The 16,889-nt window shown below is 37.7% G+C and overlaps 1 protein-coding gene across 1 annotated transcript in view; it reads left to right on the top strand.

Moving 5' to 3' along the window:
• The window catches only part of LOC131344581 (contactin-associated protein-like 2), a 234,823-nt gene that overhangs the window by 92,455 nt on the left and 125,479 nt on the right, over nucleotides 1-16,889 (top strand). Inside the window, exons 3-5 of the mRNA XM_058376980.1 lie at nucleotides 8,060-8,253; nucleotides 13,801-13,948; nucleotides 16,397-16,600. Of these exons, the coding sequence (XP_058232963.1) occupies nucleotides 8,060-8,253; nucleotides 13,801-13,948; nucleotides 16,397-16,600 (546 nt within the window). The remainder of the gene's footprint in view (nucleotides 1-8,059; nucleotides 8,254-13,800; nucleotides 13,949-16,396; nucleotides 16,601-16,889) is intronic.

The raw sequence follows: 16,889 nt of genomic DNA, 5'->3' as shown, positions 1-16,889 counted from the left end.
GTGGCAACTCTTTGGCAAACCTTTGGGTCTGACTATATCTGTAGTACAGTTGAATATATGTTTTGTGTGTTGGTGTCACTTCAGTCTCTGGGATTTAAGCAGTCTGATGGCTTGGGGCTTGGGTGTCGCTAGGCCATAATTCTACTCAGCCCTCCATAAATGATTCTCCATAAACTGTACACAAATTGGTGATCTCCTCAGTCCACTTTAAATTTCATATGAAAACGGCGGCTCTTCGGCTCCTCTCCGTCTTTCAGCGCGTTCTTCAATCCGCAGACCGCAGCGAGGATCAGAGGACAAGTGTGTGTGTGTGTGTGTGTGTGTGTATTTGGCTTGTTTAGTACTCAAATGTTATACACATCTATGCAATACAGTGGAATGCTGCATTAAGTTTACCATCCTACCCTGTTAGTCAAACATTTATTTTATTTTATTTTATTTTATTTTATTTTATTTTATTTTATTTTATTTTATTTTATTTTATTTTATTTTATTTATTTATTTATTTATTTATTTTTTACAATTATACCCTCATTGGGGGCTGAGCCCCCCTTAAATGAAAATTCTAGAATCGCCCCTGGCTTGGGGGAAGAACAGTTACATAGTCTGGTTGTGAGGGCCCAAATGCTTCGGTACCTTTTTCAAGACGGCAGGAGGGTGTAGAGTTTGTGTGAGGTGTGTGTGGGGTCATACACAATGCTGCTGGCTTTGCATGTGTGGTGTCACAGAGATTAGAAATGCTGCTGGGCTTTCTTGGAGATGGAGCTTATGTTGAGGGACCAGGTGAGGTTCTCCACCAGGTGAACACCAAAGAATTAGGTGATCTTGTCGATCTACACAAATCAGATCCATGGATATTCAGAGGAGAATATGTGCACACATATCACCATGTGTTCTCCTGAGGTCAACAATCATCTCTTTTGTTTTGTCCACATTTAGAGACAGGTTGTTGGCTCTACACCGGGTTGTTAACTGTTTCACCTTCTCTATCTATGTTGACTCCTTGTACTTGTGGATGAGACCCACTAAAGTCATGTCATCAGCAAACTTGTGATCTTAAGAACTTGAGGTCTCAAGGGAGTTGTTCAGGCCCAGAAGGTTCATATTTTCAATGAGATGCTGAGGAATGCTGAATTGAAGTCTATGACTCACTATCACAAAGTGCCAATCAGATTGTCTTTCTTGGTTTTGAAGTACCCCACCCCACAAGCACAAGGGCTTGTGTCTTATTGGAGAACAGGTCTTCATGTATGGTTGCCTGTATTTAACCTCAACCCAGACCAAAGTCCCTGTATCCAACTCATTAAAAGCATTCTCACAACATAATGCTACCATTATCATGTTTCACTATGGGGATCAAGTCCAGCTTTGTGCAGTATCTAGGCTGTGGTTGTTCATCTCAGCTGTGGATCTGCACACAGATGGGCTATGTTCAGCTAATTATGTGACTTCACATAACAGCTGGTTAAGGCTTTCAGATCGACAGGGAGAATACATTTGCAATTTTTAATTTATTAATACCTATTAACTGTACTGATTCCCCCACCTTATTACTGTGGGTTATTTTGTGTACATTTATGATGTATAATTCAAAGGCCACTTATGCAAGGCACTGTCTGACAAAATAGAAGTGCATTTTTCTCAATAAATAAAAACTAAAGATAATATAAAATACCGGAACCAGTCTGTTTGTTATGGAGTTAAGATGGACTTAAAAATCTAGGAAAACAAGGAATTAGACTAGAAAAAGAAAACTCAAGATAAAACTATATGAAGCACAATCAAGAGAGGAAATGGAGCAGACTACAAAAGAAGAATTTCGGAGAGCAAGTGCCCTCTGGTGGCTTGGGGAAGAATTGTCTGTAGTGGCCATGACCCAACTGGACAAACTAGAATAAAATGCTCTAAGAGGAAATTTAAAGATGGATATCTTCATGTACATGGATAGCTTACAGATCACCTCGGGTTAACTGAAGATGGTACCTTTCAATTGGTGTTCTTTCAGCACTTGCTAAGAACAATTTATACTCAAGTAAACTACAGATCGATACAAGAAACTTAAAACTGTAATGAAACTCATTCTCTTACCACTACTTGACTTTATAGTAGACAGTTGTGGAAGTTGAATGACTTCCTCTTTTTGCCTTAGAGAATATTTCCTTCAAGCCACCAACTCTGGCTTACTCCTTATAAATAAATTTAAATTCAAATGTTATATCTGGATATCTGTTCTGGATATCTGTATGGATGCTATGGTACAATTGTTAAAATCACTATAAAAGTAAAAGGCAAATGAATTGAACAGAAGCAGACGTCCATCTTTTACCATGAGTTCTGTGCTTATCACACAGGTCTGAATGTATATCATCATGTTCTTGCTATTTGCTTTCATAATATCATCAGATATGAGGAATATTCTTTCATTTTGATCAGATTTTGGATTAGCAGCCTGGTTGGATAATTGGGTCGTGTAACTCAGACGCAAATGTTAATAAATTACTGACTGAATGGAGTCTTATTTTCTTGTCATGAATTTTACTAGCCTAAATCTCAGCTATATTGAATTTGGAAGAAATCTGACGTCTGTCACAGACAATTAGCATCAGCTGTCATGAGACTGATTATCAACAAACAATTTCCCATTGGTTCTTTCCACACTCTCACAAAATATTATTGATGGGAGACGGTTAGCTGCTCATAGAGTTCATAGCTTCTCAGTCTGGCATTCGTGCTTCGGTCACTTATCTGGTACATCCAGACCTAATCACTGAAAAAGACTCATTAGATACACTAGGACAAGCAGTCCTTATCTAAGCAGTTTTATTTTGTGCTTATAAGTGACACAATATGCAGAATTGCACATTATACTACAGTATTTGACATTGGGATGAGTGCTTATTTCCAAGGAGGTACAGAATTGTATTGTAATACTTCAAGCTGTTGTTGGGATATGACACACTGTTTTCTGTAGCCTTACCAAGTTTTAAATTATCTTAAAGCATGTTTGTTCACATTGGGTAAATATAATAAACATTCATTTGTGAAATTTATTATTTACTTTTATACCATAGCACAGTTGATTGCTCTTTGATCAGGAGGTGTTCATTACTTTTCTATAACAGCACCAGGCAGTAATTCTTGCTCTATTGTTAAATGTAACTTTATAATTAATAAAACAGTATGAGGTGTTTTAAATGAAAAAAATGTTAATAATAAATAATAAATTATTGTAGTGAAATAAAACACTCTGCTTTGTGTAAGGATGCAATTTCTTTCCCAGACTTCCCATCGTGTTTTATTCCGTACTGTATTTTTGGAACCATAACTACCATAAACCATATATAATAACACTCATTACTTATATTCATAGTATTCCCAAACATGACAGCATTATGTGTGTGTTATTTCTTTTTAAACACTTCACATATGGTCACTTCCCTCTATGACCATTATTTTCCTCTTCTTCTTCTTATTCAGTGGAGATTGGAGACGTCTATTTAGCACCAGCTCATCTGTGAGATGGAGACTGGAAGAAAAAGGTCAAAATCCTGTCGAGTGTAACCCTGTTTGTCCCTCACAGCTGGAGTGGGAAAAGGGAGTGGGAGGGGAGGCCAGGAGACAGACGGTCAGGCAGAATAGCCAACTAGTGGGAAGCTAATGAGAGGGAGAGCTGGGAAGCGTTCAAGGTGAGGGAGGTTGGCAGAGGGGGAAAGCAGACGTGACCAGCATTCAGGCGCGAACAAGGTCTCTTCTGAATACCAATGTGGCCGTGCATGAAATTGGGGCGTTAATAAGAGGCACGGACCCACTGATCCCTGCACTTCATTTTCCTATTCATTCCTTCCTTCTCCTCCTTCAGTAGTCATCCAAAATCCACATCAATTACCTGAGAGAATTAAATCTTCTTAGCCTGCAGTGGAGAGACAGCTGTGTGTCTAGGCCATGCAAACAATTTCTTTTTCACATTCATTGCCCCTGATGTAATTTGCCATATTCCACTTCTGAATACACATTTTGAATAAAAATACTTATTAACATTACGTAAGCGATTATACCAAGAGAGTTTATTCAGTCACCAATTGTAGTATACAATATAAAGAGTTGTAAAAATAAACCTTCTTCTTCTTTCGGCTTTTCCCTTCAGGGGTCGCCACAGCGAATCATCTCTCTCCACCTATCCCTATCTTCTGCATCCTCTACACTTGCACCCGCTTGCTTCATATCCTCATTTATTACATCCATATACCTCCTCTTTGGCCTTCCTCTTTGCCAAAATGAGCTGTCCCTCTGATGTACTCGTTCCTAATCCTGTCCAACCGTGTCACTCCCAAAGAGAACCTCAACATCTTCAGCTCTGCTACCTCTAGCTCTGACTCCTGTCTCTTCCTCAGTGACACTGTCTCTAAACCATACAGCTTGACCTCTAAACCATACACTGTCTTGTACACCTTCCCCTTGATTCTCGCTGATATTTTTCTATCACACAGAACTCCCGACACCTTTCTCCACCCATTCCAACCTGCCTGCACTATTTATAAAAACAAAGGCTTGACGCAATATTATACATTTTTTTGCAAATAAATAAATAGCGAATTTGTCATTTTAAAGGTTGCAGAAAAGAAATGCAAAAAAAAAATTCTCTTTATCTGTATCCAGAATTCAAATTTTCCTTTTTTACAGCCATGTTGGGGATCAACAACCAGTGAATAAAACTTTGAGGATCTGCCCATCCAGAGAATTTGGAGGTTTTTTGTTCATGGTCATCAGGTGGCACTATCTAGATTTGATCTGAGCCATAGTCCATGTTTAGGAATGTAATATCCTCTTCATTTCACCCCCAACCAACCAACTATTTCACATGGTACAATCATACAGTAGCTACCATCCAGTGAAGGCTAGTTTGTGCTTCTTCCAAAAACCAGTCACTACATCTATTCAAAATGCTGTTAACACTACATCGCAGGGTAGCTGAACTAACTTCAAAGTGCTAACTACCTTCTTCTTGCATACAGGCTCACAGACCATTGTTTGGTGTTGCTCTGTTCTTTTCTACCCAAAGAGCACAGCCAAATGTTGCTCTCTCTCTCTCTCTCTCTCTCTCTCTCTCTCTCTCACAGCCAAACTTGTGATTTCTCAATTACAAGGCAAAAGTTGTTTATTTCTTTTTCTTTTTAAATAATTACATTTTACTTAGGCCCTCTATTAATTCCCACAATTTTGTAGTAGTGATTTTATTTATTTCCTTTCTTCTGTGAGCTGTCTTCTTCCATCTTCTGAGCTCAGGTGTCCTTCCAGGGGACTTGCTTTTTTCCCCTTATCTTCAAAGAGCATCTGCCTTTGCAGCAGGTTGCAGTAAGGCCCCAGTCCTCTGGCTTTCCTCTCATCTGTACCTACTTTACTCATCTTCCTTTCTGTGCTGCAACTCTCAATATGGCCCCATTAAGACTCTCTCTTTGTTGGTTGCTCCAGATCCACCACAGCTTGCTGTTTTTGTCTCTGAATATATGCGCCTATCAACAAGGCTAGTAATTTTTAAGATAGTATTATGGTCTTTGGCAAGCTCCCAAATCTGAAGCTTTCCAGCAACAGGTGCTGTTTATATAGTTCAGGCCCAGTGGCAAGTAATGGCTATGAGAACTCTAAAATCTGCAGGATACATATTTATACTTTTGGTCTGTCAGTGGAATCTAATATCACAAGGCTTTTCCTTTTAGATATTTTGAATATTTTTGTCATTTATTTTTGCTTCTTGTGAAAGAATCACAAAGAGTGGATTTGTTAGTAGAACAAGTGAATGAAGAGTCAAATGTTCTGAAGCGTAAAACTTAAGTCTATGAGAAAAAGGCATCATGCTATCATCCCGAGCACGGAAAATGGGAAACACATCAAAGTCCTTTTTTCATGAGCAAATCTTGTCTCATAAAAAATGTTAAATCGTCTCACTGGCTTGCATTAAATATACACAGGGTATTTCTTATGACATGCCTGTATGGATATCAGATATTTTCACACTATGTTAAATGTCCTCTTGCCTATGGGTTTTGTAGGACTAAGTATAAAATTATATTATCTTAGTCCACTGCTCTTCTATGAGGATGTAAATAGTTGTAGCCGAAGGTTAAATGCATCTGATCTGACTACAATATTTGATTGACTTAAATTATCTGTCTCCAGTAATTACTTAGTTTAACAACTTTTGTGTTAAGGTATGAAAACGATAAAACCTCAGCATTTAATTACATCTATTCTAAAATGGCTGTTTCAGATGAATTTACATAGCCTATTTATTAAACAAATGACTTGATTGAGGTTTTATCAATGTGCAAGCCATTCAAAGTACAATCAATGTACTTTTACTTACTTTTACATTTAATTTCCTTTACTTTAAATTTACTTTTAGTGGTTTTTATTTAAACTTGAAAGTATTAACCTTTTATCATAACTATTCAGAAGTCACTTTCAAACATGTCTGAAACTAGAAAAGGATTATATAAAAATTTCTATTAATTTTTATATAAAGAAGTATTTTAAGCATAAATAATGACAGAGTTTACTATACAAAACAAAAAGAAGAATACAAAGAGTGTAAAATGGAGAGAAAATACAGGGTCAGTGGACAGAATTGCCAGAATAGGATGCAGGTGGGATTGCATGAGAGAGAGAAAGAGATCAGATCAGACCACATGAAGGTCCCTTCCACAATATATTTCTCCCCCTCTAGATCTAATTCTCATAACCTACTTATACCATATATACCAATTCAAAGCATATAATGACCAGAGTGTCAGATGGGTGAGACATGTATTTTATGCTAGGGTGGACCCCAAGTCATTTCACTCCAAGATGCTAATTCAGTTCTTGGTAATAAGTTTATGAAACAGTAGCCAAAGCTGTCATGTAAATCAGGTGTCCTTTGTATGTATACGTATGCATAGGTGTGTGTCTATGAAAAGGACAGCACACATTGCAAATTTCTTTGGTCTTACAGATTTATTTCTTTAACCTTTGGGAAAAAGTCATAAAGCAAATGATGAAATTCACATTAGCTAGCGATGTGCCAATGTCTTATGAAACATTTTGTGACAATGAATACATTGTGCAGCTTTATCTTGAATTATAATTCATTTGCTACTTTTCAAAACAAGGCAGACAAAAATACACATTGCAACTATGGGGAAAACTTTTTTTTTTTTTCATCTTCCCATAAAACCATTTACAAGACATTACAACTAAAGACACAGAAACTAAAGATAAGGAGTAAGAGAAAATACTGCTTTGATTTTTTAAAAACACTGAATTCAGCAGGATTGTAATAATTTTCTGCAGTGTGTGAGAAAAGGAAATGTTCTGTGTTAATGCCAGGCCAATCAAAATAACATTTACTGCTCAAAAAGTACATGAACCCATCCACACTTACATTTCATACTATTATAACTACTGTTACATTTTCCGTCTCGAGTCTACAGCTCTCAACACGTGGCACAGCTCTCAGCACTGCACTGCTTATTTCCTTGTTGGCAGGGGTTTACGTTGCCATGTGCACTTTGTTTTGGTTCATGTCTTGTTTCCTTCCATGTCTTGTTGTTGGTTTTCTCCCTAGTGTGTCATGATTGCGCACCTGTTTTCAGTTTGCCCCTTGATTCATTTTGTTTTTATCTCCCTGTGTTTCATTGCTCTGTGTGAAGTAATGCTCAGTGTACAATTACCTGAACTTACCAAGCCTTTTATTCTGTGTTATAATATTCTCATACAGATCTCATCCTGTTACCTGATTTTTAGGCTTTTTAGGATTTATCCTTGTGGTGCTGTTTGCTGGCTAGTTGCACATTCCTGAATGTCTTTTGACTCTCAGTTTTGGATCCGTTTGTCTTTTTTCTTTAATAAAGTTTTGCGTTCATCTTCGATGAATGACAACTACATCGTTTTCTATTGATTCACTAGTTACTGAATATACTGGATTCGTGGTAGTCAGTAACAGAAAAAGTGAAATCAGCCATGAGTTGGAGAAATGTATATGTCTTCTGATTATAGTACATAAATCCTTTACCTCTACCTTTAGGTGCTGGAGGCTGGTCACCGCTCGACACTGATCATTATCCATGGCTGCAAGTAGACCTGGGCAGCAGGAAGCAGGTGACAGCCGTCGCCACTCAGGGCCGATATAGCAGCTCAGACTGGACCACACACTACCGGCTACTTTACAGTGGCATGGGCAGGAACTGGAAACCCTACCATCAGGACGGAAACATCTGGGTAAATTATGCATTAGTTCTTTATAATATGTTTTCTTAAAGAAATGCTAATACAGATCTCATGTTGCTTCTTTGGATGGGAGTTCCATGATTCCATGCTTGCTAAAATGGTTTTCCAGGTTACTGTCTTGGGAAGCCAATCAAGGATGATAATGGATTGATGACTGGACTGGGCGGAGTTATTCATAGATATATTTCAGGATAGCTCTTTATTCAAAAACAATTGTTAAGGCTGGGTAAAGACTTGAATAATATAAATATTAAATAAATATTATAACTTAAATAATATAGACTCCAAATGAAATCGAAATTATCAAATTATAGCTCAGAATTATAGGATAGGTCAGGTTAGACTGGTTTTTCATGTCATGGGTTTTTATCACTTCAGCTTGACCAGATCCCAAAGAGAGTGTAACCAGTCAGACATTATCTTTAATTTGGGGTGTAACTGTGTTATCTACCCTTCACATCAATCAGCATGCTGCTCAGTGGTCATATGTTTTTACATTTCCTGCTCTTTCCCAGTATAATGTACAGTGCTCAGCGTAAATGAGTAAACCCCCTTTGAAAAGTAACATTTTAAACAACATGTCAATGAACACAAAAACAAAATATTGACAAGACTAAGTTTAATATAACATCTGTTTAACTTATAACATGAAAGTAATGTTAATAATATAACTTAGATTACACATTTTTCAGCTTTACTCAAATTAGGGTGATGCAAAAATGAGTATACCCCGTCCATGATTTTTAATGATAGCACCAAGTCTTCTAGGCATGGAATGAACAATTTGGCAACATTTTGCAACATCTATCTTTTTCCATTCTTCAGTAATGATCTCTTTTAGAGACTGGATGCTGGATAGAAAGTGATGCTCAACTTGTCTATTCAGAATTTACCATAGGTGTTCGATTGGGTTCAGATCAGGAGACATACTTGGCCATTGAATTACTTTCACCCTGTTCTTCTTCAGAAATCCAACAGTGGCCTTAAATGTGTATTTAGGATCATTGTCATTTTGGTTGCACAGAATGATGGTAGCATCTTCTCTTTCAGTATAGAGCAGCACATCTGTAAATTCATGATGCCGTCAATGAAATGCAGCTCCCTGACACCAGCAGCACTCACGCAGCCCCATATAAGGACACTGCCACCACCATGTTTCACTGTAGGCACCATGCATTTTTCTTTGTATTCCTCACCTTTGCAACGCCATACAGGTATGAAGCCATCAGTTCCAAAAACATTTATCTTGGTCTCATCACTCCAGAGTATAGAGTCCCAGTAGTCTTCATCTTTGTCAGCATAACTTCTCTGGACGACCTGGACGTCTCTGTGAGATGGTTGCAGTTCCATCTTTTTTCAATTTTTGTACCACTTTTGCTACAGTATTCTGACTGATAAGTAAAGCTTTGCTGATCTTCTTGTAGCCTTCACCTTTCTGGTGTAAAGAAATTATTTTCTTGTGACATTTCTATTCCATGTGGTGCCATTGCTGACAGCATGAAATGGGAAGGGGTTTTCTTTAAGTAACTCCCTTTTATAGTCAACTGTCTGCTGGGCACCTGTGTAATGAATAATTAGACTCACCTCTGGTTGAATTCTTGTTAAATTAGACATTTATAGTCTAAAATTTAGCTTTGTTCCGGAGACTTTCAGTGGGGTGTACTCATTTATGCATCACTCGAATTTATATTATTAACCTTACTTTCATGTTATAAGTTAAACAGTTCCTATATAAACCTTAGTCTTGTCAACATTTTGGAGATTGTTTTTGTGTTCATTGAGATACTGCTTAAAATGTTACTTTTCAAAGGGGGTGTACTCATTTACGCTGAGCACTGTACTGTAGGTCATGTTTTTATAATTTGAATAGAATTCAAGTAATTAAAATGTACTACACACCAACATGTTGGAAATAGAAAATCCAACTCGTAGATAGTAAACATGAAATACTTTGTCATATTAAATAATGTGAATATAAAATGATTAAAAGCAGGCTAAGGACTTCGTTGGTTATATACATTGATAATATGTGGTTACATAAGGCATAATAAGATTATTCTAAGACTTATGCCGATAGTAGGCATGGTGTAGTGATCAGATATACTTTGAAATGGTAAACTAGTCTCTGTGCACTTTGCGGAGTGAGATGAAGAATGTATTAGTCCTGTTTCCAAGAGAGATCAAAGGTCTCATTCCAAGGGGAGCCTGCTTTAGCTCTACCCCTTCGCGAATTCTCAACCCTCCACCCACATCCCCCACACCATCTTCCCATCTCCAATTGTCTTTAATGAAGGATAGCCTCATGATTGCACCAATAGAGGGCCAGGGGAGTCTTGACCATGGGAGATGAATGTCAAGTATAGCATTGCTTTCTTGAGCAATCCTTTTTATTATTGTGTTTTGCACATTCGGAGAAACATCACTGACAGATTCAGAGATCCAAGTTTTGATAGAGATGTGGGTGGAGTTAATTAACATTGGTGCAAAATGTGAAGTGAAATTTTGATACGTTGAAATACATTTTATGCTGGTGATTGAATGTTCGTTGAATATGAGGTGCTGCAAAGAATTTCAGAGTACATGTAAAAGTTTCTTTTAAGTTTCTTTTCAGGTTTCTTTTAAGTGATGTTCTCTGGGTTTCTTTGAAAAGTACATGGCACATTGGAAAGATCTCATACTGCTCAGTGCGTGTTAGTTTGGGTTTTGAAACTGAAAAAAGTCTTTTAGGATACACAAAATATGGTTACCTGATGGGAGTGTTATTGAATGTTTACCATCATGTAACTTTAATCAAATCACTGTAGCATGAGTCAAATTTCATAGTTTCGTTTAGAAGCCTGAAGAAAGTGATTTGCATTGACTAAGGTGGAGTTGTGGTATGCACACTGATGCAAAACCTTTCATAATTGTCTTCGCATGGATGTGCTCAGGGATGTGCAGTTTGTGAGCAAGAGCAACAAATCAGCACCATACATTCTACCCTGAGATACCTTGCTAATCAATTCCAACGATTAATGATGCAAAGTCCTGTCGCATCTATGTGAGCTCCTCATTCCAGACCTCTAGCTTAGCTTGACAAATATGATAGAAACCTGGCCAAATATTTGCTACATGTGTTTGTTTTCTGCTAAAATATTTGCCAGAATTTTAATCTCAGAGACCTCATGGCTCACAAAGACAAATAGGAGTCAAGTGGGCAGAAGTTGAAGGGACAAATTAAATAAATAGGAACTTTTTGTTTATATGTTTTTTTTTGCCTAATTCAAGCTCAAACTACAGTGTAATAGCTTTATTGAGGAGAAAGGTAACCCACATGGTTTAAATAAGTGAAATTATCCCGAAAAGTGATAATTAACTGAAATGATTCTTCACATTTTAGCTTTTTATAAAACAAAATTGACCCAACAAGAGATCATTTTTCAGCTATCGGCATAGGTTAACCATGCATTAGTAACTAATGTCTGGCACGCTAACATGTGACACGCTAGCTGTTTTTGGCATACTCTTTCAGTTTCAGCAGGTAATTTAAGGCTTTCATTTCATGCATTTAGGTTGCATTTTCGTTTGTATTTAGGTCTGTATAAAGGTAAACACCTGTTTCTTCTGAGACATATTAAGACAGCCAAATACATATTTTTGAACTGCTGCATCACAGGGCAGACACTGGAAGCACTATCTGCCCTTTTCTGCATACATGAGCCATGACTGGCTAGTAGTAACAGTGAGAAATCTAAGGGTGGATAAAAAAAAAATAGAGCAGAGTATCAAACACATTTAGTCACAATGTGTGTGTGTGTGTGTGTGTGTGTGTGTGTGTGTGTGTGTGCGCACAGATATAAGATCAGTATTTAAAATGCTGGAGCTCATTTTTAACTGACCACCTCTGAGATGCCAGTGTCACATTTACGCAAACCTTACTGACTCATTGTCAATCCCAGGCTTTTTTTTGCAGATGGACAAATTTATGTTCACATTACATGTTTAACTATTATAATTCTTGATATTGTGTCTGCATGGAGTTCTTATCTTTTCCCAGCCTCTGCATGCATTTGCCCATGCTAGTAGTCTGCTTGGTTATACTGTAATTTAGACTGATGCCTTGCATTAGACATTGGCCTACCATCTAAAATATATTGAATAGTGTCAAGAAAAGTCAACCCTGCTAAAATAAAGCAGCTACTAGATTTAAATATATATATATATATATATATATATATATATATATATATATATATATATATATATATATATATATATATTTGTCTTGTTGCACACTGACTTATCTAATTAATTTAATCAGCTGTGGATTTGCTTCTTTTCTTCTATTTTACCTTTGTTGAATGCATCTGCCGAAGAGTGCGGCTGTGTTTGTTCTTCGAAACTGCAAATGAGCTTTCGATTGAATTATTGAAGGCAATTGTGTATTGATCCTGACTATAGAAAGCTCTTGAACATTACTTAGTGCTTGGTCTTCCGTGTTGAGTGTTGCAAAGTTTTGAAGACAGCTTGGAATTTGTTTATTGAGATTTTTTTTTTTGTTTAGAGTTTTTTGGCACGTTATTAGGTCTTTATAAAATTAATAATACTTTCTTACAAAACAAAAGTAGGGACAGGATGCAGGGCAGACACCAATGGGGAAATATATTTTATTATTATTATTATTATTATTATTATTATTATTATTATTATTATTATTATTAGTGTATCAGAGAATGTCTGCTCAAATAAGTCAGTAATCAAGATAAACAACCTTTACAGAACAACTCCCACTTAGGGGCATACAAGGCCTGTCTGCTAGGGGCTCTTGTCTTTAGAAGAGTTTCCTGGACAGTGTCTTCTGTTGGCAATTCAATTGACCTACAAAAATCTGACTGATGGTACTAAATCCCATCATTTATTTGGGACAGCAGATCTACTCAAGAAGGATATAGTGCAGCACAAGGGGGAACCAAAGTCTTGCTGGACATCTTAGTACCACAAGCAGGATTATATGACCTAGAAGCTTAATCCTGTACAGTGTGGGAATATGAAAATCTTGTTAGAAAGCCAGGGCACATCATAAGTATTAATATGTTGATATGGCACAGGCAATGAGGTCCAACACATTTTTCCAAGCTGTCCTGTTTCCAAGGGCTGTTGTCCCAAATGACTGATTTCAGGAAGTATGCTGTTAGGTACAATGCTGAAGGTTAGCTGACATGAGGTGATCATCAATCAATCAGTCATTTACTAAAACTGAAACTCCACAGTTACTTTCAAATTGGCACACATTGACTCAATATTTGCAATGCAAAAAACTATTAAAGCACTAATAATAACACTACTTGTAGGTTCCCTCTTTGGGCTGATCTTTTTTAGATTCACACACTTTCCATCCAAGGGCAATTCCAAGACTCAATCTGAAGCAACCAATTCTGCATTTTGAATTTGATTTTTTTTATACTATTTATACCCTGCACTATTTCTTTACAAAAAAAGAGTTCATGTTGATGTTTATGTGCAGGTGAGATGTACTGAGATGTGGCTCTTCCTTTGCAGGTGTTTACAGGAAATTCCAATACAGAGAGTGTAGTGCGTCATGATCTTCAGCACAGCATCGTTGCCCGATATCTACGATTTGTCCCTCTGGGCTGGAGTGAAGAGGGTCAAATAGGTCTGCGGATAGAAGTTTATGGCTGTTCATACTGTGAGTTCACACTCTCTCACCACAGTGTGTATTCTCTATTCACAGTCCACATATCAGCCCCAGCCCACATAATGAAGACACTGATTTGAAAATCAATAGCATAAAGGCAGCTCTTATCTTGAATAAAATTAAGAATTGTGTGAAGACAAGGTTTTTCATTTGAATCTAATGTTGTGCTTTTTTGTTCCATTTTAAAAAGTTTTGTCTGCCAGCATTATACAGCCATGTGGCTTGGAGGTCCTTCACTGAAGCATGGTTTCATCCACAATCTTCCATCTTACAACTTTTACTTCTGGACCACCAGTTTACTTCTAACAAATGGATGTCATATCTCAAAGTTTCACAATTTATAACATGTCATGATATCTTACCAGAGAGTAATGGGCAGTTTAGTGCAGACCTCATACTTGAGAATCATTCAGACCATTAATACTGCTCTATACTAAATGTGAGAGCGCACGGACTGCAATAAAATGTAAATGCTTATTAAATTAGTCACAAATACATCTCTAAAGGTGGACTCATGTCACCACTTGACAAAAGCCCACATGCTAGCCATAGTGTGTGTCAAATGGCATTTAATAGAAGATGGGACCTCTTTACCTACATTAAAGCATGCTTTCACAATCACTTCCATTACAGTCAATTCTGTAAAGCAACTGTTCAGCCATGTCTGTTTCTGCCATGGTTGCCAGGGTAGTATGCCAGTATGACTGTATCTTAAAACCTTATGCCACTTGCAAGGCATAGATCATCCAAGCATAACCATTTCTTTTGTCTCGGTCTCTACTGATCTTCTCCAGCTTCTTCTGTTTCTCTTTCCCTTGGGGCTATAAGATACTGTCTAATGATTGTGTTGTTTTCCTTCTGGAGTGGCCAATACACCCCCATCTCCACCCCCTGCACCTTCTCCAGCTTTCTTTGTTTTTCTTTTGCTTGGGGCTACGTTATGTAATGTCTAGTGATGTTGTTCTTTGTCCAATCCACCCCATGTCCTGTATCTGATCTGTACTGCTACCTTCTGCCCATTTGTATTTTTGTCAATTTTAAGTACTGCTTATTTGCGTTGCCTTTCTTTTTTAACTGCTTTTTACCTGGTGTTGGTGCTAGTCAGAAGGTCTAGTGCTGCATTTTTTCATGCATATAAGATGATACACTTTGCACCAGATGGACCATTGGATTGTGCATGGTCAAGTCAACTGCTAGCAGGAAAAGCATTGGTAAGAACAGACATCCTTGCCTTTTACCTGTATACACTGTTAATGGTTCTGTCAGATGGCCATTGTGGACCACATGCATGTCGATTGAGGTTAAAACCTTGGAACAGTGGTGACAAATTTTTGTGGCTTAGTGACTCAATAACTGCCACAGAAATAATGTCCAAGGCTGTTGAAGGCCTTTTAGAAGTCAGTGAAAGTGATGCAGAGAGGGGAGTTCCATTCCAGTGACTGTTTTACTATGATATACAGCCTGATTCTGTGGTCCATGAAAGCTCTACCCTTCCTACTTCCTGAAGCTGTCTGTTTCCCAGTTCATCAGATACTTCTGGGCCTCCTTGGAGAGCATGATTTCTACCCCGTCAGTGTGTGGTGCATTGATGTGGATGCTTCTCTAATCATGTTGCATGCACTGAGTAGGTCATTAGCCCACCCTGCATTACTATAATAAATAGTTAGTCTACTTGCCATACATCCACCTGTTGGGTTTGCCTGTTTCTGCCTCCCATGATGAGAACAAGGGGTTGGACTTTGGGGGTATGACTGTTACCAAAATAAATAACTCTGAAATCAAAGCTCTGTCAGTGTGACTCATTGCTCAAGTACTGACACTCTTATCCTGTTAGACTGCTCTGTACATTTCTGTGATTGTTTTCTCTCTGTCTTTCACACTGTCTGTCTCTCTGTCACCCTCTCTGCTCTGCTCTCTGTTTCTCCCTCTCTCTTCAGGATTGAGAGCACTTCACATCAATGTCATTGCTAAATCAACGCTAACATTTTCACTTCAATAAGGTGTTAATTAAATCCATTCACAGAATTTATTTTGTCTTCTTTTCAGCTTTTTGAAAACCAGATTTAAAGAGCAAGGTTAATCAAAGAACATTGTTTACATTTTGAGCTTTTATTGCAACGATACAAACCTAATACAAAGAGTATTCATGGAATTGATTATTGACTGCTGGATAAATCATATACTGTATATCTCAGAGTATTAGAAAGGTTTAAATTATAGATGCTTTGATCTGGGTAAGGCAGCAGTGCAGTGTTTTGCTCCTCGCTGCCTGCAGTTAATCTGTGAATTTTAGGACTGTTTTCACCTCAACCTCAGCTTCCCGCAGTGCAATTCACCTAAAGCAAGTGGGATACTAAGCCATGTCTGAGAAACGTATCCAACTTCCTTTTATGCCTATTCTTACTCTCTTTCTGTCGCTGTCTCACTCTGGTGCTGCAGGGGCTGATGTGATTCACTTTGATGGCCAAGGCGTAATCTCCTACCGATTCAAGATGAAGAAGATGAAAATCCTGAAGGATGTGATAGCACTGAAATTTAAGACGGGTGAAAGTGATGGGGTGATCTTGCATGGCGAGGGTCAACAGGGCGATTACATCACATTAGAGCTAAGGAAAGGAAAACTGCTGCTCCAGATTAACCTTGGTACGACTTTCCACTCATCACCCAACATCACTACCCATATATAAGCATTGAGAAATCACATCAGTGGGGGTGTGATTGTGATAATGGTGTATTACAGTGCAATTTATATTTAATTTATTTCACTCATGTTAGTACATCTTGCCTTTTTTTTTGTGCTAATGTTTGCTAATGCTGAGGCATAGGGCATATCAGAAATTTCCAAAACCAGATTGCATTGTAGTAACGTTTATACACAAAAATCAGAGCGTAATAAGCAAACAACTGTTTCTCTCACCCCAAACCTTCAAAT

Source organism: Hemibagrus wyckioides, linkage group LG23 (genome assembly GCF_019097595.1).
Source record: "Hemibagrus wyckioides isolate EC202008001 linkage group LG23, SWU_Hwy_1.0, whole genome shotgun sequence".
NCBI classification, from domain to species: Eukaryota; Metazoa; Chordata; class Actinopteri; order Siluriformes; family Bagridae; genus Hemibagrus; species Hemibagrus wyckioides.
This window is presented reverse-complemented; position numbering and strand designations above follow the sequence as displayed.